Source organism: Erpetoichthys calabaricus, chromosome 14 (assembly GCF_900747795.2).
Source record: "Erpetoichthys calabaricus chromosome 14, fErpCal1.3, whole genome shotgun sequence".
Classification (NCBI taxonomy): Eukaryota; Metazoa; Chordata; class Cladistia; order Polypteriformes; family Polypteridae; genus Erpetoichthys; species Erpetoichthys calabaricus.
The window spans coordinates 29,129,856-29,155,160 of record NC_041407.2 but is presented as its reverse complement, the minus strand read 5'-3'; the positions used below and the strand labels follow the sequence as shown (position 1 = coordinate 29,155,160).

General features: G+C 37.1%; 1 protein-coding gene across 1 annotated transcript in view; it reads left to right on the top strand.

Annotated features, from left to right (window-relative positions):
• The window catches only part of LOC114664831 (uncharacterized), a 45,141-nt gene that overhangs the window by 4,120 nt on the left and 15,716 nt on the right, over window positions 1-25,305 (top strand). The window contains exons 3-6 of the mRNA XM_028819118.2: window positions 8,223-8,342; window positions 14,742-14,877; window positions 16,254-16,272; window positions 16,491-16,650. Of these exons, the coding sequence (XP_028674951.2) occupies window positions 8,223-8,342; window positions 14,742-14,877; window positions 16,254-16,272; window positions 16,491-16,650 (435 nt within the window). The remainder of the gene's footprint in view (window positions 1-8,222; window positions 8,343-14,741; window positions 14,878-16,253; window positions 16,273-16,490; window positions 16,651-25,305) is intronic.

Here is a 25,305-nt window from a genome sequence, read left to right as displayed (position 1 = left end):
TTCTATAGCCACACCCCTGTGTGGCGGAAGCTCTGGCGGCGTATCCGGAAGTCCTCCGGGTGTCCCCAATTTCTTTCCCCCCCAGCACTTCTGGGTGTGGCGGAAGTGCTGAGGTCCAGGTCTCCCAAGGCATCGGGGCGCCCCCTGGCGGTGTTCTGGAGGAGGCATGAGCCCTCCTCCGGTCCTCCTGGGCATCCCGGCCGGGCGACAACCCCAGCCGGGTGCCACAATATATTCATACAAATCCAGTCCAAAAGGGTTATTGTCCATGAAAGAAGGAGAACTGTGCGAAGATGGCAATCAGATTAGGACAGATCGAGGGAAGACGGATGATGGCACTATACCGAAAGTGAAAAAAAAAAAGGCCACTGATCTCATCCTCCGAAATCGGCAATCTAAGGCCTAGGGACAGTCTTAAGAAAGAAAGAAAAAAGGCGTGCAGGTGGCCACCTCAGTAACCTTGTCCCAGCATCGGGACAAGACGTTTCTACCTTTTTCCCTCATCGTCGATTAGTGTCTGTCTTATTTCCCTTGCGATGCAAAGCAACTATTCCTATTTACTTCCTTCTCGCTGGTTTTAATTTTGGCGCGCAGACCCTTCATTGGTTGTCAACTGGCTCTTTTTTTGTCGGGCCTTCCAGATCCCGTCCATGAAGACAATGCCGTCAATGACCACCTCACAATTCCTGATCCTGAACTACGAAAGGCTGAATCTGAGAGGAATCTTTTGGCTGGCCTGCAGACAAGGCAGTGAACTATATGTGATAATGCTTTCAGTTCTATTGGCCCACATCTTTGAAGCAAACCTCCACAATCTATCCCGGCATACACAACAGTGGCTGCTTTTAAAAGAAATGTAGAGTTTTTAATTTTATTGTTTCGACATTTCCACTTTAATCTCAACGCTTATGTCAAGATTAAAATCGACATGTTGACTTTATTCTCATAGTTTATTTTGTCATTAAAGTAGAACATCGTAAATTTAATCTTAAAATCAATGTTAATTTACTAGATTTTCTCAAACCCTGTCATAAGTTTAATGTAGCACATTAAATGCTTTGTGTTAAGTGTTACCCGACCCATGTTAATCGATACGTGCTTTTTAAACTGACTGAGAGGAGGCACGGGCAGCGATCACCACGCAGCATACATTCTTCTTCTTCTTCTTCTTCTTTCAGCTGCTCCCGTTAAGGGTTGCCACAACAGGTCATCTTCTTCCATATCTTTCTTTTTTTTTTTTTAATTTTATTAGTTTTATTATAATCATTCCATACAAATAGATCAGTTTTTACAAAAAATAGGATTGAAAACAAATCAACCCCACCCCTGAGAAAGAGAGCATGGCCAATGGGGTAAACCTTAAAGCTTGTAAACATACCTAAATTGATGAGTTTAATAGGTCAGTAGAGATGAATGGAGAAGAGAAAGAAATGTGGAGATGTCTTGAGAGAATTGCTTCCTCACTGCTTTAAGAGCTTATTCTAAAATATTATTGATTAGATCGTGCCAGGTTTTGAAAAAGTTCTGTACAGATCCTCTAACTGACAATTTGATTTTTTCCAATTTCAAATAGTATAAAACATTGGTTTCCCACTGATTTAAAAGAGGAGAATTAGGATTCTTCCAATTTAGCAAAATAAGTCTGCGTGCCAAAAGTGTAGTGAATGCAATCACGGTATGTTTGTCCTTCTCCACTTGAAATTCATCTGGAAGAACACCAAACACAGCTGTTAATGGGTTAGGAGGGATTGTGACACGAAGGCACTTAAGAATTTTGGTCCAAAATGATGTTAATTTGGTGCAGGCCCAAAATATGTGACCCAGTGAGGATGGGACTTGATTGAAGCGTTTGCAGGTTGGATCTTGCCCTAGAAACATTTTGGACAGTTTTAAGTGAGACAGATGTGCTCAATATATAACTTTTTGAATTGAATAATTGTATGCTTTGCGCATATGGAACTCGAGTGAATTCTCTGTATTGCTACTTTCCACTCCTTTTCTGCTATATTGATTAAGAGATCTTTTTCCCATTGTCCTCTTGGATCTTTAAAAGGGAGGGACTGTAAAATAATTTTATATGTTGCAGAGATGGTGTTTAAGTCCTTGAAATTGAGCAATATTTTTTCTGGCATGGAGGAGGGTGCAAGATGAGGAAAATCGGGCAGGTTCTGTTTAACAAAGTTCCTAATTTGAAGATAGTGAAAGAAATGTGTTGCTGGAAAGTTAAATTTGGAATGTAATTGTTCATAGGATGCAAATATATTGTCTATATAAAGATCTCTAAGCAACTTTTCTAGATATTAAAAACTGCATATGTTTGCGAGGGTTGAAAGAGGTGGTTCTCTTGCAGAGGTGCCACAGATAAAAGATTCTCCATCTTAAAATGTTTTCTACATTGGTTCCATGTTCTGAATGAGTGAAGCACAATTGGGTTATTAGTATATTGGCGATAACTTGCATTTATTGGGGCACAAAGTGGGGAATATAAAGAAGTACTGCAGGATTTTACTTCTATTGTGGACCAAGCCTGTGTATGTTCATCTATTTGTGTCCAGGTTTTTATAGCTTGTATGTTTGCTGCCCAGTAATAAAACTGAAAGTTGGGTAGAGCCATGCCACCTTCTGCCTTAGGTCTTTGTAGGGTCGCACTTTGGATAAGCGGATGTTTTTAGTTCCAAATAAATGAAGTTATTGTTGAATCTAATTGCTTAAAAATGATTTATTAATGTATATTGGAATGTTTTGAAATAAAAAAAGAAGCCATCCATCCATCCATTTTCCAACCCGCTGAATCCGAACACAGGGTCACGGGGGTCTGCTGGAGCCAATCCCAGCTAACACAGGGCACAGGGCAGGAACCAATCCCGGGCAGGGTGCCAACCCACCGCAGTAAAAAAAGAAGCTTAGGAAGAATATTCATCTTAACAACGTTAATTCTTCCAGCTAGAGTGAGATGAAGGGTTGACCATCTATGCAAGTCTTGCTTAATTTATTCCATACAGACGGCAAAATTTTGTTGATAAAGAGCTTTGTGTTTACTTGTGATATTTACCCCTAGGTATTTAAACTGATTTGCAATGATAAAAGGTAGGGTGTCCAATCTAATATTATATGCTTGAGAATTCACTGGAAAGAGTACACTTTTATTCAGATTAATTCTGAGATCAGAGATCTTTTGAAATTCTGTAAGACCACAGGCACAGAATTTTGTGGGTCTGATATATTACAGTACCATATCATCTGCATATAGAGAATTTTTTTGTTCCAGTCCTTCTCTGATAATCCCCTTTATCTGATAAGCATTTCGACAGTGAACCGCCAGTGGTTCAATGGCGATTGCAAATCGTAGTGGTGACAAGGGGCATCCTTGTCTGGTACCACGTTCTAGTTTAAAGTAGTCTGAACAAATGTTAATACAAACTGAAGCTTCTGGATTGGTATACAGTAGTTTGATCCATGCAGAAATGTTCGGGCCAAACCCAAATTTCTCTAATGTAGTGAAAAGGGATTTCCATTCAATCATGTCAAATGCTTTTTCTGCATCCAGTGATAATAATATTTCTGGGGTGTTTGACTTTGTTGGTGAGTATATTACATTAAACAGGCGTAGAAGATTGGAAGATAAGTGTCGACCCTTGATAAATCCTGTTTGATCTTGTGATATTACCGAAGGCAGCACTTTCTCCATCCTTCTAGCTATGATTTTTGAGAGTATCTTAACATCATTATTCAGAAGTGAAATTGGTCTGTATGATGCACATTGTAATAAGTCCTTATTTTGTTTAGGAAAGACGGTGATTAATGCTTGGCGAAACGTTTGAGGTAGAATTTGATTGTCTCTAGCTTCTGTAAATGTTGCTAATAGGAGGGGATCTAGCTGAGTGGAGAATTTCTTATAAAATTCTACAGGGTAGTCATCAGGACCTGCTGATTTCCCGCCTTGAAGTGACTTTATAGCATCTAGTAATTCTGATAGTGCCAGAGGTTTATCCAGTTCCTCCGCACTAAAAGTATCTATTTGTGTGTCTGTAATCCATCCATCCATCCATTGTCTCCCGCTTATCCGAGGTCGGGTCGCGGGGGCAGCAGCTTGAGCAGAGATGCCCAGACTTCCCTCTCCCCGGCCACTTCTTCTAGCTCTTCCGGGAGAATCCCAAGGCGTTCCCAGGCCAGTCGAGAGACATAGTCCCTCCAGCGTGTCCTGGGTCTTCCCCGGGGCCTCCTCCCGGTTGGACGTGCCCGGAACACCTCACCAGGGAGGCGTCCAGGAGGCATCCTGATCAGATGCCCGAGCCACCTCATCTGACTCCTCTCGATGCGGAGGAGCAGCGGCTCTACTCTGAGCCCCTCCCGGATGACTGAGCTTCTCACCCTATCTTTAAGGGAAAGCCCAGACACCCTGCGGAGGAAACTCATTTCAGCCGCTTGTATTCGCGATCTCGTTCTTTCGGTCACTACCCATAGCTCATGACCATAGGTGAGGGTAGGAACATAGATCGACTGGTAAATTGAGAGCTTCGCCTATGGGAGGGGCCAAGGAGGTCGGGTGCAGTGTGAGTTGGGTGGTGGCCGAAGGTGTCTGTAATGTATCCAGAAATTCATTAGATTGTGTGTTGTCTTCTTTAAACTCAGTAGAATATAAGGATTTATAGTAGTCTCTAAATGTGTGTGTTATATTTTTATGGTCAATGATTTCATCTCTGTTCGTGTTGGTGATTACTGGGATTACATTGCGAACTTCTTGCTTGTGGATTTGTTGAGCTAAAAGCTTATTAGCTTTCTCTCCATGTTCATAGTAATGATGTCTTAATTTATATATTAGTTGTTCAGTTTCTTTAGTTGTCAAGAGGTTGAGTTCTGAATGCAGAGCCTGCCCTTTCCTATGCAGAGCCTCGTTTGGACGCCTGGCATGTTCTTCATCTATTCTAGTAATTTCACTTCTTAGTTCTGATACTTTCTTGGTTTCTAATTTATTCCTGTGGGAAAGATATGAAATAATCTGTCCTCTTAAGGAGGCCTTTAGAGTTTCCCTGAGTATTCCTGCAGAAACCTTTGAGGATATATTTGTCTCTAGGAAGAAACTGATTTGTTTGGATATAAATTCTGTACAGTTCTCGTCTGCTAATAGAAGCGGGTTAAGACGCCATCTGCGAGGTGAGTGTGTGGGGTATAATGACTTTAGCTCCAAGATCAGAGGTGTATGGTCGGAAATAACAATAGCGTTGTACTTGCAAGATTTAATCGTAGGCAAGAAATTATTATCTATAAAGAAATAGTCAATTCTTGAGTAGCAATGATGTACTGGTGAGTAGAATGAATATGTTCTTGAGTTTGGGTTTAGAAACCTCCAGGGGTCTGATAAGTTGTGGTCAGTTACAAACTGTGTAATTGTCTTTGCAGTGTTAGATGTCATCCCCCCTGTGACAGGAGACCTAACTAAGAGTGGATTTAAAACACAATTAAAGTCCCCAGCCATTATAATTTTATGAGTGTTCACATTGGGAATGGATGCAAATACATTTTGCATGATTTCCTTATCATCGAAATTAGGTGCATAAAAATTTATCAAAATCATCTTACAGTTAAATAAGTTGCCCATGACAATCACATATCTTCCTTCAGGATCAGATGCTACATCTGATGCTACAAATGAGACTGTTCTATGTATGAGAATTGAACATTTGGTCAGTCCAGTCTTTTTGTAGCCGGAACTGATCCTTGCTTAGTAAGTGGGTCGCCTATAAAAATACTATTTTAGCGTTTAAACCTGTTAGGTGAGAGAATACTTTCTTTCTCTTTAATTCGTTATTCAGGCCTTTAACATTCCAGCTCACAAAGTTAACTGTCCCATCATAGAGACATGGAGACTGAATTTTTGATGCCATTTTATAGTCTTAACTGGAAGTGAGACAGCTTTAACCTTAATTTCCAATTTCCCCACGAGTTATTGCCATGCAGCCTATTGTTACATTGGTAGCTATAATTATAAGAATTAAAAGTATAGATTAGATATAGCCAGCTCTCTTTCTTTCTCCCCCTTATCCCCCACCCCCCCTTTTGCCTCCCCACGTGAGGCTGAACCCCACTTCACAAAGTCCTGGTCCTCTGACATACCTAGAGACAGAGCACGTCCAAAACAAAACAAGCCCCCCCACAGCGGTGTTTGATGATTAAAAAGTAGTGATATCTATTACCAATAAAGTCTAAATACTATATTCCTAAAATATAATCATTAACCAACTATAAGAATAAAGTATAATCTTCAGCAGTCTTAAAGTATTAAGATAATAAACCCAGGGAATGGTGTTGAAAAGTGGTCTTCCATATCTTTCTGTCCTCTGCATCTTGTTCTGTTACACCCATCACCTGCATGTCTTCTCTCTCCACATCCATAAACCTCCTATTAGGCCTTCCTCTTTTCCTCTTCTCTTACCTCTATCCTTAATATCCTTCTCCCAATATACCCAGCATCTCTCCTCTGCACATGACCAAACCAACGCAATCTCGCCTCTCTGACTTTGTCTCCCAACCGTCCAACTTGAGCTGACCCTCTAATGTACTCATTTCTAATCCTATCCATCCTCGTCACACCCAATGCAAATCTTAGCATCTTTAACTCTGCTACCTCCAGCTCTGTCTCCTGCTTTCTGGTCAGTGCCACCGTCTCCAACCCATATAATATAGCTGGTCTCACTACCGTCCTGTAGACCTTCCCTTTCACTCTTGCTGATATCTGTCTGTCACAAATCACTCCTGACACTCTTCTCCACCCATTCCACCCTGTCTGCACTCTCTTTTTCACTTCTCTTCCACAATCCCCAATACTCTGTACTGTTGATCCCAAGTATTTAAACTCATCCACCTTCGCCAACTCTTCTCACTTCATCCTCACCATTCTACTGACCTCCCTCTCATTTACACACATGTATTCTGTCTTGTTCCTACTGACCTTATGCCACGCAGCATACACTAATTTCATGATATTCCTGCTCTCTAAACATTTAGAATCCTAAGATAAATACTTGATATCATTTTCATGATGAAATGCATTAAAGCATATATTAAAAATGTGTCCATATTTTTTTTTCTTCTCCATGGCCCTAATATGCTTCTGTAATTTTATGAACTGTATTGTGTTGCTATTTTTTTACTATCTTTTGTTAAGCACTTAAAGATAACTCCATTATTTAAAGTGCTACATAATTGAAATTATTTCTATTATTATTATTATTAATGGACAAAGTCATGTTCAAAACATACAATGTTATGGATCCAAAATACATAAGTATTGTTTTGTGAGATTTGTGTATCGTTATTTTCTGTGATGAGACAGAATCACTGAATTTAATATAAGTGGAGAAAGGACCAGGAGATAATAACATGAACGAGATTGGTAGTCAGAGCCAGGCAAGGCCAGTACCAAGAGATCAAAAATATATTGAGTTACCAAAGCACCAGGGCAACCCAAAAATCAAAGTCACTGGCAAAAAATATTTTGAAACCAAAGTCAAGGAAAATTGGGTGGCATGGTGGTGCAGTTGTAGTGCTGTTGCTTCACAGTAAAGAGACCAGAACTCACGTCCCTGGTCCTCCCTGCATGGAGTTTGCCTGTTTATGTCTGTGTGGATTTGTTCCACTTTTCTCTTACTGTCCAAAGACATGTATGTTTGGTGAATTAGTGGTGGTAAATTGGCCCTGGTGTGTCTGATTGCCCTTCGATGGGCTGGTTACATGTCCAGGGTTTGTTTACAGCCACATGACTTGTAATTCACATTGCGGAAGTAATAAATGGGGAAAATGCATTCAAATTGCTCCCAAATGACTTCCAAACAATAACAAATAGAAAAAATAATGTATATTATGACACTTTCCAACACTTCTTAAAAAATGTTACTGTACTGTATGAAAATGAATCAGTGTTGTGAGCCTTAGGCCTTACTACAGTATCACTTGGGCAACCTTTTAACAACCTTGGTTTAGAATATCACAATTAAAACAGGAAAAGGGGAGAAAAGCTTTTATTTCAGTATGCCACACATGATAGAGAATTTGATATTGTATTGTTAGAAATTTTATGAAAGGGTAATGCTTTTGAATAACATCTTCAACTAAAGTTGAGAAGATAATGTTACAAAATAGTGTAATGAATTACAAATGTTTGTAGTACATGAGGATGTACCTTTCAGTTTCAGGTTCAGTTACTATTATGTTTATTATTACAGAAAAAATGCAGGTTTCAGCACCGTGATCTCGCTTTGAATACCAGTGAAATATGTGAAAACTGGAGGCGAACAAAGAATTGCCGGAATAAACAGTGCACCAACATACATTACGACCAGGAGGTATGATGATTCAATAAAGCAGATGTTGAAAACATGAATGTTCTTAGGATAAAAATGAAAAATCGTTTTGATGTTGTTTGCTGTTGTCCAATTATTTTGTGTATAATTAGCTGGATGTGACATTGGGGTTTAGGCATAAAGTTTCTAACAATGTGATAGATGTTTTATTGTAAACTATATAATAAACATAAGTACGTCCTTTCCAGAGATGATCTTTCTGCTTTGAACTCACTGCTTCTGGACTATGCTTTCTGTGATTCAGCACATAATAGTGGTGCAACAAAAAAAGCAAATTAAGAAAATTGATGGGTGTTTCTTGGATGCTTTTTTTGTTCTTGCATAACAGTGTAATAATCTCTGGCTAAAGGATCTGGGCTGATAACTTTGCTAGTTTGAATCCCAGCAGTGACACAAGGAATTCTACTCCATTGGGCCTTTGAGCAAGGCCTTTAATCTGCAATTGACCCAGGGGCACTGTACAAATAGCTGACCCTGCACTCGGATGCCTAAAATTAAAAAAACCTCAGTGTGTGTCTCTGGAGACAAAGTTGGGGTATGTGTAAAATAAGAAATTCCAAATACGAGAAATTGTATATGGTAATTAAAGGATTAAAAAATAAGTAGTATTTTCATTTAGGTCCACTTCATTCAGTGATTTTCTGTCTTTTGACCATTATATATTTTTTTGACTAATGTGTCCACATTACATGCAGTCTCTTTGGTAAGTGTGCTTAAGGATAACTTTTTTGTATTTTGTTGTAATCTGTTGTACATTAGAACATTTTCATTTTAAAATATTTTCTCAGCTTTTTCAAAATGAAAGTTCAAGTTCAAATTTATTGTTATGTGTGCATTGTATAATGGAATTTTGCAACTTGCATGTCTCCTCAGAATATTGACATTCATACAGTAACAACCAAAAGACACACATGCACAAAATAGTATTGCTGTTGCACTTTTGTTATCTTTATTAGAGACTAGGGGGCTTCGCTCGCCAACCCCCGTGTTTGGTTTTCCAGATACACACTTTTAAGATTTTTTTTTTCTTTGAATTGTTGCTATTTCATTAGTTTCACTTTTATTTCAGAACTTATGTAAAAACAATATTTGGAATCTTTTGAGTTCCAGTATGCTGAATCTTTTAAATGAGGTCAGTGAGACCTGTGTTTAATGACTTTGTACCATAATTCAGGATAGGTTTCTCTGTTTGGAATTTCAGCACAGATAAAACGATCCACATCATCAGCAGTTAATAATTTTTTTTGTAAAGTAACCAATAAATGCATGTGAGGTAAACTCCGTTTTTGAAATTCTCTGACTTAAACTTCAAAGCCTTACAATACCTACATACTTCTGACATATCACCTATGTCCATATATTCGATCTCTATTTGCCTTTTAGTTATTTCTCCGAGTAATAATTTCTCTTTTTTTGCACTAATGCGATGTTTACTTTCTTTTTTTGACACTGTGGTTTTTTTCTGCTTTCATATTCTGTATCTTGCTCTGCATGTGTTTCGCCCTACATTTTTTTTTTTTGAGTCTTTTGAATTCAAGTTTTCATTATCTCTAATCTGCTCTGCATGTGTCTGGCCCCTTTGTTTTGTAACCAATTTAAGACGTTTTACTTTGTTTTCTACTCTGTCTTTTATTTCTGACCTCGCTTTGTCCTGCTTTTTTTTCAATGACACCTGGTCCGTGGTGATTATTTTCCCTTTTTCGAGTAATAATTTCCGTTTTTTTGCACTATTGCGATCTTTATTTTTATTTTTTTTTTTTAATACTTTCTAATTTTTCTACTTTCATATTCTTTAACTTTCTCCACATATGTATTGTGCATACTTTTTTTTTTTTGAGCCTTTCGAATTCCACTGCTTTCATAATCTGCTCTGCATGTGTATAGCACCAAAGTTTGTGAACGTATTTATGAAGTGCTTTGTTTCAATTCCGCTTCTTGCGGGCTGATAATTACTTTCCTTATTTTCTGAATTTGCACCTAGATTATGTTTTCTTTTTTTGCTCATTTTTCTCTCCAACACTTTTGAGTCTGTTTTCTCCGCGCTGCTTTCTTCTTCGCCTAGTCGACGTTTTATTTATAACGTATTGTCCTTTTACGCTTTATATGCGCTGAGATCCTGGATCTGTGTGTGCTCAAATCCTTCACAAGACTGAATGTTTTGCTGCCCCGTTGTCTTATTTGATATTGATTAAGTAGGGCATGTCTTGCAAGAATCTCATGTTCTACGTCATCGCGAGACGGTCCTTGGTCAATCTCTTGGCACAATGTCTGATGTTTAAGGTCCTCGCGGGTCTTTTAACTGTTTTCCGTGATCTTAACGTTAAGATCACGTCTCGACGCCCTACTGTTTCTCTCCAGGATTTTTTTTATAATAGAGAGATTTGTGACATCATTTGAAATAAAAAATACATTTCAAGGACACATTCAATCGTACATCCTATACTTTTATGTGTATATCAATTTTAGAACCCCTCCCAATGCCTCAATGAGAGCACCTATTGGGATTTGAAGAGAGAGGACTGACCAAACATTTTTAGTGTATATATTTTAGCCAAAAATAGTTTAAGTTAATTAATTTTCCTGGCCACCCCTATTGTAGTGCCCATTAGTGGCTGATGTTGTCTTAATAGTTTTATGAATCAAAATTTTCTTCTTCCCATAGTTAGAGTGAAAAATGTCTCTATTAAGTTCTTGTATTTCCACATTAATTACTCTAGGTAGAAAACTAAAAATATAATCTTTTTGACTTTTTAATATTTTGTTATTCTACATTCTGTTTTGGTTCCTTTTACCTTTAAAATAGTTGTGTTCAGATGAGACAGAGAGCAAAAGAAACTGAAAAATAGATCGAGGAAATAAAAAAAGTTTGGCAAAAACTGTAGTCTTTTTTTAAAGGCAGGGATCACAATTGAGAATCTCATGCAATGTCTTGACATATGGGTGCACCTCGAACACATATGGGAGACCTCCCTGGAAGGGTTGATAGGCTCATGGCCGTAGGGGTGGGGGATCCAGTTGTCGTTGTGAGAAAAGCACTATATAAATGTAATGAATTATTATTATTATTATTATTAATGTGTGGTTCAAATCTTGGTGTAGGGTATAAGGGTATATGTGTATGGGGCAAAGGGACTCCTTTTGGAATAATTGGGATCTGTTCCGCTGTGACAAGTTATAGTACATTTGAATCAGAGGGTCACCTATGTATTGGGGAGGCATATGACTGTGTTAATTGAGGATTGTTTAAACTATGAAATGGGGGGCAGAGAATTTAAGACAGGCCAGGTTTGCAATTGAACATAAAGTGACAAACAAGAATGTAAAAATAAATATGCATAGTAATGTAAATTCTAATCAAACATTTAAGTGCAAAAGTAAATAAGTTAACACTTTAAAAAAGCACTTGCACTAATGCTAGAAGTATTAAAAATAAAGCAAGGGAGTTGGAGTTGTATGTAGCTGAGCATAATTATGATATTATAGCAATAATTGAAACCCGGCTAAATAACAAAGGTGGCTATGAATATAACATAGATGGTTACAATTTTTTAGGAAAGACGGTCATAACAGAAAAGACTGAGGGGTTGCCATTCATGACAAGCAGAATTTAAATGCAAGTATTCTTCATTTGGATGATGAGCCACATCTTAGTGAGGATGTCTGGATTTGTCTGGAAAGCAATAAGAAAAGAGGCCTTATATACAGTATGCTGTAGACCCCCCAATGCAGGCAGTAATTTCAGTATGCATGTTTTTTGTAATATTAAAATGGCAAATTTGCAGAGGGATATTTTAGTCATGGGGACATTAAATACTTTAATATTAACTGGACTAACTTTGCAAATAGTGGAGTACAAGAGCAGGAGTTTTTAAATGTATCAGCGACTGCTTTTTAACACAGTATGTTAAAGAACCAATTTGGGGGGGAGGCCTGTCTAGATTTCGTTTTTTATAATAAATAGGATATAATTTAGGTTGTAGAGGTGATTGAACCTTTAGGGGCAAGTGACCATAATATACCGCAATACAATTCTCATTGTTTTGGAAAAGCACAATTGCAAAGACCAAAACTGTTATGTTTGACTTTGGTACGGCAAATTTTGAACAGATGCGACAAATTATAAAAGGGATAAACTGGGATAAGCTTTTAAGTGTGGAGACAGTTAAGAAACAATTGAACAGGTTTTAAAACATTTCACATATAATACAGGACAGGTGAGTCCCAAAATTTACAATTAGTAGGAAATTGAAAAATACTGAGCAGTGGGAAAATAAGGGGTTGAAAAAGAAGATGCAAAGGAAAAAAACAGCTGTATAAGACTTTTAAGACTAACAACTCCAATGCTGATCTTATGCTCTAAACCTTTTCTGACATCTTCACATGTGAGGAAGTAGGTAACCTTCCAGCTATAACTGGGACTAGTAAGGAGATACTGGGTGATTTGGAAATTGTAGAAGGAGAAGTACTACTCAGATTAAATAATCTGAAATCAAATAAATCACCAGGACCAGATAATATTTATCGTTGATGGCTTAAAGAGGTTAGTACATATACAGTATAAACCCTTGATGCATATTTTTAGGAAGTTACTGTGGACTGGGGCAATTCAAAATGACTGAAAAATGGCAAATATGATCTTGTTATATATAAAAGTGATAGATCAGATCCAAGCAGTTATAGGTCACTTAACTTTTACAACAGTTAAATTAATAGAAGAAATTATTAAGGAAAAGACTGAACAACATGTGGTAAGAAGAGGAGGTTTACTGAATAGTCAGCAAGGGTTCAGAGGTCATATTTTATGAGGAAGCAACAAAAGGATATGATCAAAGTGGTGCATATAATGTTATTTATCTTGACTTTCAAAACACATCTGATAAGGTGCCACGTTAGAGGTTGGACATCAAACAAAAAGAAATGGGAGTTCAGGGTGTGGTGTGTAGATGAGGGCAGAAAATGGCTAAAACACAGGAAACTTATCTAAAATTGGCTGATGTTAAAAATGGTATCCCACAGGGGTCAGCGCTAGGGTCACTGAAATGTTTAATATATTAATGGTTTGTATAGAAATATAAATAACAACCTGCTTGAGTTTGCAGGTGATACCAAGCTACAGTAGGTGGATTGTTACATAATCTAGAATCCGTCGAATCATTACAGAGGCGCCTGTGCAGCATACAGGCTTGGGCAGATTTGTGGTGGATGAAACTGAATATAAGTAAATGTAACATATTACATGTAGGAGGTAAAAATGTGAGATTTGAATACACAGTGAGAAGACTGACACTTGAAAAAATTGCTAATGAGAAGTACTCAGGACTTATAGTTGACTCATCACTATCAACTTCCAGACAATGTTCAGAAGCCATTAAGAAGGCTAACAGAATGTTAGATTATTTAGCACAATGTGTGGAGCACAAGTCCAAGGAGTTTATGCTAAAGCTTTATAACGCACTGGTAAGGCCTCATGTGGAGTACTGACATAAAAGCACTAGAAAAAGTCCAGAGAAGAGCGACTAGGCTAATTCCAGCACTGTAGCCCGAGCCTTTTCAGTTTAACCTAAAAGATATTAAGAGGAGACATGATTGAAGTATTTAAAATTATGAAGGGAATTAGTACAGTGGATTGAGACTGTTACTTTAAAATGAGCTCAATAAGAACAGGGGGACAGAGTTGGAAACTTGTTAAAGGTAAATTTCACACAAACAGTAGGAAGTTTTCCTTCATACAAAGAACCATAGACAAATACTACAGAATAAGTTTCCAATTTGTATGGTAGACGGTAGTACTTTAGGGACTTTCAAAATGTGACTAAGTGTTCTTTTGGAAGAATTAGGTGGATAGCTTTGTTGGTCTGAATGGCCTGTTCTTGTCCAGATTGTTCTAATGGTTTGTCAGACACCAACTCTGTTAAGTTTGTAACATTTATTATTGCAAAATTTACATTTTTATCATTTAACAAACATTTTTGTAAAATGTTATGTTTTGGATATTGTGAATTGTGTATTGTGGATTACATTGTATGAGTAACATGAGAGTTTTTTTCATGGATGTTTGATACTGTTTGCTGTTGTCCAGCATTGGTCACCATAAATACCTATTCTAACAGAAAATGTGTTATTTCCATTCTGCATGGAAACATGGGATTAAAATGTTTTCCTGGTTATCACTACAAACTACATATGTTTTTAGTTTAGTTTTCATGGATTGTAAACTGCTGCTTATTACACCACTGAATAGTGCTTTGTATAGTCTGCTGTAATTTTAGTATACTTCAAGTGTTACAAAACTATTGTATCTGTGCTTTTTATTATTCAGGCTTGAGTATACCAATTTACCAGGCTATTCTGACAGGTAAAAATCTAACATGTTTTTTGTAGGCCTTAAGAAGATTTTTCCTGTGTCGATTGGAGAAGAATGGGGAGTGTAAAATCACAAACTGTCTACAATATCATGAAAAGCATCGTACCATTTATGATGACGGTGGTTCAAGTATAACTTTACCTCCTAACCCAGGTGGTTGGATCATTTTCATCATTAATTTTAAAATCCAGAGTGAACTTCACTGTGTTAATAGGTCACTTTAGTTCTTACCAATTTTCTGAGAAAGTTTCATTTTAGCTTTGTCAATGTGACACATTGGTCAAATTCTAGTTGGCAAGCGTGGATGTTTTTTCTTTGTTGTTGTTGAGCTTTCTCTTTGTCATCTTTTGGTATTGGAAAACAAATGCTGACTACATATTAGTGGTACAGAAAAATTCCAATTGATTGCTCTCTAAACTTACAGGACTTAAATATAACCTCTTATTTTCCCACACTGGCATTTAGCATGATTTTCCAGTCTACAGTCTACGCTGAATTTTGATCAAGTCCTGGCTTACCAAACAAATTATTTGTATCTTTGATACAGTAACATACATCATTCAGGAGTTTGGAATCATACAGAAATGTTCATGTTTTTCTTAGGAATTGATACTTTTTCATCAACATACCAATAAATTGATTTAAAAAGATACCCAATACATTAATAATGTTGCAAATGGCCAGTACTGCTTAAAATGACTGATTTACAATTTCTTTTTCATATATGACTGCAAAACCTTTTTTCAGCAGCCATTTCTCCAGCATCCTAGTGGTAAAGTCACATAGCTCATCCTTAATTAACAATGTTTAAATGCTAACTTGTTATTAGATAAATCATTGTAATCGTGTTAGCAGAGCTGAAACCAATTTTTCTGTTCAATATACCAAGTAAACTGTCTTTCCTGGGTTTGCAAGGCCAGCATTTTGAAGATACCTTTTCACTGTTGCAGATGACACAGATATTTGGTAAAAACAATATCAGTTGTTTTTCTTAAAAACATGAAAGTTTCTGGATGATTCCAAAGTTTTCAATGATAATGTAAGTAAATAAAGATTCCTAAATTAGATGTCAGATGTTAACTAAACTATGCTTTTCAAATAGAAAGGTTATCAGCATGACTATATGGTTCTCATTATGAAAATGCAGGTTAAATTGGCACCCTACCTACTACTAGTCATTTGTTTTACTTTATGCAGGAAATATGATGTAGATTCTAGGTACTGTACAGATGAGTCAAAGTAATTGTTTTTGAAAGACAAGAAGTCATATTATTCATATAATAGATATATGCAATTAAATATGCCAAAGTCACAATTTAGATGTGCACTTACAGTTTTTATTTCTTCTTCTATTCCTCACCCAAACTGTTTACACATGCTAGAATAATAAAATATGAATTTTCCAATTACATTATCACTTTCCCATCCTTAAAAAAATTTACAAACAAAAGTTATTCATATTAGAAGAAATATTTAATAGTATTTGCTTATTTTAATTTACTTATCTCTGTTCTTTTTTTACAATTTAGTTCCAAGAAAAGCTAAAAGGTAAGGAAAATAAAATTTAAGTTGAAGGAAATAAAATATCCAAAATGGTAGCTTTAATAATTGTTTTCTTATAATTTATTTTAGTCTTTATCTTAGTTACTATATACTAATTTATAATCACTTAAAAATTATGATACATATGCAAAGGAAAATTAAATTGATCAATCAATTAAAGTAGTATTTGCTGGTGCTGAATATGTTTTTGTTCTTGTTTTTAGCCAGAGGGGTAAAACAGAATTTTCAAAAACAAATCACATTATGACACAGAATTTGGTGAGAAGTGCATCCCAGTTTATTACTGAGACTTTGATATTTGTTCGTTCTGTTGTCAACGATGGAAAGCTCAGTTCTGAAAGAGCAAAAATGTATATAAAAGAGGTAAGGCATTTTTAAATTTTTTTTGCCTGATTATATTTTTGCACAGCTGAATGAATCTTTACTTTATATAGCATTTTTCACAGTGGCTATTATAAAAACATGTTGCAAAGCAAGTAATGTTATAACTACATTCTCAAACTCGCTAAATCCAATTTAACTTCACAGGAGCCAGCAGCATTGAGTACAAGGAAGGAATCAGACCTAGACAGGGCATCAGTCTACTACAGGGGCTACTCCTGCACACCCACATACACATTCATGCAGGGCTAATTTAAAATCACCAGTTAATCTAACTGTAAGAGCTGTAATGTAAGTGAACCTTTTCATTTAAACAAGTGTAGCTTTGCTTTTGTAAATTCAGCATTGTTAAATTTCAGATGTTTCAATGAGAGTTCTTGTGAGAATGTGAGAAAGGTGTTATGTGTTTCTGGATGTGGAAGGTGGGAAGTTTGGGGTCAGAAGGAAATGAAGTGATGCAGACTTTGACCATGTCTTAACATTTACATTAACTGAGTTATAAGATTATTTTGTTGTTGTTCAAAATAAAGTTGTTGAAGTGTTAGAAGATGACTCGTGTCAAATCAATACTACAATCTGAATAACTGAAAATTGCATCCTGCATACAAAAGAATGAGAAATGTTGTTACACTAACCTATACCGCTGGGAAAACTAGAGGAAATGGATGAAAACATATAGATAGGAAGAATATACAGTGTCTATAAAAGTATTTATTCCATTTTCACATTTTATCGTTATACAACTTTGAATCACAGTGGTTATAATTAGGCTTTTTTAACACTGATAAACAGAGAATGACTCTTTACTATCAAAGTGAAAACAGATCTGACAGAGGAAATTGAAATACACTAAAATGTCACTTTCAGAATGTCTTCACTCTTGATTTAAAAGATTGGAGCAAAGGTGTACTGGGATAAATCACAAAAACAGAGTGCTTTAAAGAATGGATCTGTTAGTAATTGGTGCACAGCAAGAGAGATTACATAGTTGCTTGTGAGCTCAGTCATAGACTTTAATAGCAAACTTGAATCATAGAATCTGAAGCCTTCAGGTCAACCAAGAAATTGGTAAAGCTGATAACAGATGCTGATAATTCTTTTGCTTGATATAGAGAATGAGATTGAATTAAAATTCTGCTGTCTTATTTACAATTGCCTCAACAATTTATTGTTGCATGAAGGATAGTAAATTATTGGACCTTTTGGAGGTTTGTCCTCTCATGAAGACATTTTTTCATCAATGTGTCATAGTTAATCATGGAATGACTGTTTTTTAATGACAGCTCTAGCTTTTCAATTAAGATGTGATTGCTATTCCTGATCAAGCTCCACTTACCCTGGAACTTAGAATATTAAGCACAAGTAATTTACAGTCATTGACTTTGCCCATTATTACTAGCAGATGAAGATTTTATTAAATAGCTCTAGACAAGGTGATATTTTTATGGAAAACTAGCTGATTACCCAGTGGCTTCGCTCACTGAGTGCAAGGGAAAAAAATAAAGTGTAGTCTATAAGTTATTAAACAGTAAAACATTAACATTTAAGAAGTAAAGATACATTGAGCATCACTGGAGTGGTTTCGGGTAAACTACATTTTAAAGGCGCTATAACACAACAGGTAAGTAGTACTAACAGCAGCTAAAATGTATTTGGATCATTTCTCGGTAGTAGATCCCTTGTGAAAGGCGCTACACGACCGCTGTGGTATAGAAATTACATTTTCTATGTGATCATCCAAATTTCTGCCTGACAACCTTGCACTACGTGCCTGTGATTTACTTCTTATAATAACTGATCACAAAAGCAACCTTGAATGTTGCGGGGTTTTAGTGACCCAAACTCACCTTAAGGGACAGTAAGTAGTTGTGCAGGGCAATTTACAGACAGAGTCCTGCTTTGATGGTGCCGATTACACTCATTCGCAAAGATTTCCACTCTCCCAGGAGCCGACAGGGCACTTGGAAGTGTCACAAACAACGCGAGAAGAGAGGACGCTGCCCGAAAATGCGAAGCTCTCGACCCGACGGAGCAGCCTGACATTCCGCATCTCCCAGCGTCCACATTGTTCTCACGACCCCTGGCCACTGAAGGCGGTCTCGTCTTGACATTGTTTACAGCTCGGCACAGTTAAAAAGCAGAAAGACGCAAAGCTGTTTTCCTCATCTCTTCTACTATCAAGTACTGTCAACTAAAAAAAAGTTACAATGTGGCAGTTTCCGCGACAGTCACATGGACGAATAAATAAAACTTCTCTGTCAGAACGCGCCTGGTGGCGGACGGCTCAGCACTGTAGTCCAGAGAGGAGGGCTGGCAGAGGACGACGCGGGGCGCACTTCTATGGGATAGATCGGCGAGTTTGTGTTTACTTCTTTTCAATATCAGTAAAATAACTCTCACACAAATAATAATTCGTAAAGACGATATAAAAATGGCGTCCACAAACAAAGTGATTAGTTGCTGTATAATATGTTCTGTGATCATACGTAATTTTCATATTGCATGGTCATACGTAATTTCCGTTTCATACGTAATTTCCATATTGCGTGGTCATACGTAATTTCCATTTGAAATGTGAGAAGAAATTTATATATATATATATATACAGTGGTGTGAAAAACTATTTGCCCCCTTCCTGATTTCTTATTCTTTTGCATGTTTGTCACACAAAATGTTTCTGATCATCAAACACATTTAACCATTAGTCAAATATAACACAAGTAAACACAAAATGCAGTTTGTAAATGGTGGTTTTTATTATTTAGGGAGAAAAAAAAATCCAAACCTACATGGCCCTGTGTGAAAAAGTAATTGCCCCCTGAACCTAATAACTGGTTGGGCCACCCTTAGCAGCAATAACTGCAATCAAGCGTTTGCGATAACTTGCAATGAGTCTGTTACAGCGCTCTGGAGGAATTTTGGCCCACTCATCTTTGCAAAATTGTTGTAATTCAGCTTTATTTGAGGGTTTTCTAGCATGAACCGCCTTTTTAAGGTCATGCCATAGCATCTCAATTGGATTCAGGTCAGGACTTTGACTAGGCCACTCCAAAGTCTTCATTTTGTTTTTCTTCAGCCATTCAGAGGTGGATTTGCTGGTGTGTTTTGGGTCATTGTCCTGTTGCAGCACCCAAGATCGCTTCAGCTTGAGTTGACGAACAGATGGCCAGACATTCTCCTTCAGGATTTTTTGGTAGACAGTAGAATTCATGGTTCCATCTATCACAGCAAGCCTTCCAGGTCCTGAAGCAGCAAAACAACCCCAGACCATCACACTACCACCACCATATTTTACTGCTGGTATGATGTTCTTTTTCTGAAATGCTGTGTTCCTTTTACGTCAGATGTAACGGGACATTTGCCTTCCAAAAAGTTCAACTTTTGACTCATCAGTCCACAAGGTATTTTCCCAAAAGTCTTGGCAATCATTGAGATGTTTCTTAGCAAAATTGAGACGAGCCCTAATGTTCTTTTTGCTTAACAGTGGTTTGCGTCTTGGAAATCTGCCATGCAGGCCGTTTTTGCCCAGTCTCTTTCTTATGGTGGAGTCGTGAACACTGACCTTAATTGAGGCAAGTGAGGCCTGCAGTTCTTTAGACGTTGTCCTGGGGTCTTTTGTGACCTCTCGGATGAGTCGTCTCTGCGCTCTTGGGGTAATTTTGGTCGGCCGGCCACTCCTGGGAAGGTTCACCACTGTTCCATGTTTTTGCCATTTGTGGATAATGGCTCTCACTGTGGTTCGCTGGAGTCCCAAAGCTTTAGAAATGGCTTTATAACCTTTACCAGACTGATAGATCTCAATTACTTCTGTTCTCATTTGTTCCTGAATTTCTTTGGATCTTGGCATGATGTCTAGCTTTTGAGGTGCTTTTGGTCTACTTCTCTGTGTCAGGCAGCTCCTATTTAAGTGATTTCTTGATTGAAACAGGTGTGGCAGTAATCAGGCCTGGGGGTGGCTACGGAAATTGAACTCAGGTGTGATACACCACAGTTAGGTTATTTTTTAACAAGGGGGCAATTACTTTTTCACACAGGGCCATGTAGGTTTGGATTTTTTTTCTCCCTAAATAATAAACACCATCATTTAAAAACTGCATTTTGTGTTTACTTGTGTTATATTTGACTAATGGTTAAATGTGTTTGATGATCAGAAACATTTTGTGTGACAAACATGCAAAAGAATAAGAAATCAGGAAGGGGGCAAATAGTTTTTCACACCACTGTATATAGATATATATAGAAAGTGTGTCTATAGAGACTTTTGCTGGGGCCCTCTGGAAAATACTTATTTGAGGAGACAAATAATGTTTTACATTTCACACAAAAATAAAATGCAAACCCACAAAAGCAGCAGAACTGATCAGTGATATTTTCAAAATCAGTGCAGAATCTCCCCTCTTGGATTTCACGATAAGGACTGGTTATACAAACAGAGCAGCTATCACTTAATTTTTAGTTTGAACATGGGGAAGAGGCTAATAAGATGCTAGTCAGAAGGAAGTTCAGAGCATCATCTTAGAAATTAATAATTCAGTTGGAAGTCATCGTACACAGGCAAATAAGGAAATTTAAGGAATGCTATACATACTCGATACATCAGAATATAATTAAAGTATGGTTCTAAATGGATATGTTGTGATAAAATAAAATTACACCAAGTTCAAGAATCAAATATACAACAAATGAACTAAATTGAGCTTTAAGACTTCCTGAGATTGAAGACTTTGAAATTCCCATAAGGTAGGAAAGCTGTAGATTTAATATTGGGACCTTTATGAATTTTTATATTGACAGTATATTTGCATCCTTTGAACAACTGTGCCTCAATTATAACTTCATTAGTACATGCAACATAGACAACTTAATTGCCGAACTTCATTATTTTTCCCCAGTATCTGCTATGGAAGACAGTGCTGTCTAGCAGAGGTGAAGATATATCCAAACTTCAGCAGTTTTTTTCAGGAGACCATCTTTAGGTGATATGTGTCTATTTGGGAATGGGAACTTTCAATTTCAAGTAATGACCCAGCTCAATATTGCAAATCACACACATTTCTGCTTCTAAATTTTCCTGGTTAAGTAATCTAACTGATAATTCTATTGTTTGCCTTATTAAGCCACATGTTTTAGGAATGTCACACACTCACATCTTCTTTTCACTTGTTTATCAGACAGTTTTTGATTTACAGTAATTCCTAATTTTTATGAGCACCTTTTGAAGTCAGAGTAATATTCTTTGGAGCATTACTGCTTAATGAACAACCGATTTTGTTAAATTGCATTATGTTTTTAGGAAGATGCTTTGTCTTATTCAATAGGATAAATCCTAACCTACCTATCATAACACAGCTGGATATGCTGTTTTTCTTAAAATCAGACAAAATTAGATTCATAATGAAATATACTTTATATTTGTTGGACAGGACATTTATTGCTGTTTCACTTTCCCTTCCATACCTACCCATTTATTATGGTATTGGGTAATACCACACAGATCGATCTATTCTATAAACATTAAAGACTGCAAAACCTGACAGAAGGTTGATTATACATGTGACACATGCTACAAGTGAAAATGCAAGTGAGGTAGAAATGTGAAAAAATTATGTTATCAGGCTGACTTATAACAGAATTGACACATTAGGGTCAGTATCCTAACTTTAAAATATTTCAAAATAAATTTTTGTTAAGGGTTAATCTTTTACAACATATTCTGACTTTACTTTTTCTTCGATGTTAGTATTTTTAGCTTTCTGGTAATGGACCTACCAGCTTGTGTTTAGAACCATGACTAGAACTACTGCTTTTGTTTTTCATTCCTTGGTCATTTTCATTCTTTGTTATGTAGTGTACACCTTTTCTTTCAAGATTGTTTTGTTATATATGTATGACAATTGCAAGTTGTTCAAGAGATACATTTAAGAGCAGGAGAGACAGATAACACATTTGCCTGGCTCATCAACTAATGGTGAAAGGATGTGAGATATTTAAATTGGACAGAAGGACTGAGGAGGGGGAGAGTAAAGATTCTTAAATTTACAAAACACACACCAAAGCCATTCTGTCCATTACTTTCCATAAAAAAATGGCAGCTCATGTAGTTAAATGCCTTCTCAGCATCAAGGAAAGGATGAGCAGCAACCCTTGAAAGTGAAAGAACAGAATCAGTGATGTACATAAGTCTACACATCAGAAGCTAATTATAAGTGTATGAAGACAGGGTAATCGGTATTGATTAACTTTCTAATGGCTTTCTGTAAGTGATGGGCCAGTACTTGAAATTTACGTAATAATTTTGTGTCTGTGTTAATAAGAGAGGGTTCTCACCATGTTTTTAAAATAAAGTGATAACTGCCATGTTAATAACAGCATAGAGTTTGAATAGGCAGAAGAGTTGGCTTCTTTGATTATGTGAAAAAATAGAATGGATAATTGTTTCCAGAATAAGGAAAACTAGCTCAGATGGGAGCCAGTCCATTCCAGGAACCTCTTCCAGGACTCATAGAGTCCAAAGACTATTTACATTTGGGCAAAGAATTGGAAGTATCTGAAAGTGAATCCTCTTTCACTCTGAAATTAGGAAGGTTATCAAGTACAGGTAAAATTCCGTTACAACGAATATCCTTACAATGAAAATTTCATTACAACGAAGTATTTTTATGGTCCCAACAGTTTCCACATACAGTGGTGTGAAAAACTATTTGCCCCCTTCCTGATTTCTTATTCTTTTGCATGTTTGTCACACAAAATGTTTCTGATCATCAAACACATTTAACCATTAGTCAAATATAACACAAGTAAACACAAAATGTAGTTTTTAAATGATGGTGTTTATTATTTAGGGAGAAAAAAAATCCAAACCTACATGGCCCTGTGTGAAAAAGTAATTGCCCCCTTGTTAAAAAATAACCTAACTGTGGTGTATCACACCGGAGTTCAATTTCCATAGCCACCCCCAGGCCTGATTACTGCCACACCTGTTTCAATCAAGAAATCACTTAAATAGGAGCTGCCTGACACAGAGAAGTAGACCAAAAGCACCTCAAAAGCTAGACATCATGCCAAGATCCAAAGAAATTCAGGAACAAATGAGAACAGAAGTAATTGAGATCTATCAGTCTGGTAAAGGTTATAAAGCCATTTCTAAAGCTTTGGGACTCCAGCGAACCACAGTGAGAGCCATTATCCACAAATGGCAAAAACATGGAACAGTGGTGAACCTTCCCAGGAGTGGCCGGCCGACCAAAATTACCCCAAGAGCGCAGAGACGACTCATCCGAGAGGTCACAAAAGACCCCAGGACAACGTCTAAAGAACTGCAGGCCTCACTTGCCTCAATTAAGGTCAGTGTTCACGACTCCACCATAAGAAAGAGACTGGGCAAAAATGGCCTGCATGGCAGATTTCCAAGACGCAAACCACTGTTAAGCAAAAAGAACATTAGGGCTCGTCTCAATTTTGCTAAGAAACATCTCAATGATTGCCAAGACTTTTGGGAAAATACCTTGTGGACTGATGAGTCAAAAGTTGAACTTTTTGGAAGGCAAATGTCCCGTTACATCTGGCGTAAAAGGAACACAGCATTTCAGAAAAAGAACATCATACCAACAGTAAAATATGGTGGTGGTAGTGTGATGGTCTGGGGTTGTTTTGCTGCTTCAGGACCTGGAAGGCTTGCTGTGATAGATGGAACCATGAATTCTACTGTCTACCAAAAAATCCTGAAGGAGAATGTCCGGCCATCTGTTCGTCAACTCAAGCTGAAGCGATCTTGGGTGCTGCAACAGGACAATGACCCAAAACACACCAGCAAATCCACCTCTGAATGGCTGAAGAAAAACAAAATGAAGACTTTGGAGTGGCCTAGTCAAAGTCCTGACCTGAATCCAATTGAGATGCTGGCATGACCTTAAAAAGGCGGTTCATGCTAGAAAACCCTCAAATAAAGCTGAATTACAACAATTTTGCAAAGATGAGTGGGCCAAAATTCTCCAGAGCGCTGTAAAAGACTCATTGCAAGTTATCGCAAACGCTTGATTGCAGTTATTGCTGCTAAGGGTGGCCCAACCAGTTATTAGGTTCAGGGGGCAATTACTTTTTCACACAGGGCCAATGTAGGTTTGGATTTTTTTTTTCTCCCTAAATATAAAAACCACCATTTACAAACTGCATTTTGTGTTTACTTGTGTTATATTTGACTAATGGTTAAATGTGTTTGATGATCAGAAACATTTTGTGTGACAAACATGCAAAAGAATAAGAAATCAGGAAGGGGGCAAATAGTTTTTCACACCACTGTATGACATGAGTGTATAGAAATCTCGTTACTACAAAGTATATTCAGCAGATACTTTCATTACAACGCAGTGACCTTGAAATGCTTGAATGAATCATCCACAGAGCAGTTAGTTCTGTGGTCACAGCTCAGTTGTGCACATTTGCACAATGATCCCCAATCAGAAACATTGTTAAAAAAAAAATAATTCTAACTTTCCTTGTACTTTTTTTGCTGTTTTTGTTTTCTGTGGTTTTCAGTGATACCTTTTACTTATTGCTCATCAACATTTGAAAAACATCCATTGGAATTTAACTCATTGTCACCCTGCTATAGAAACGGCAGACACGAAAAATGATAAC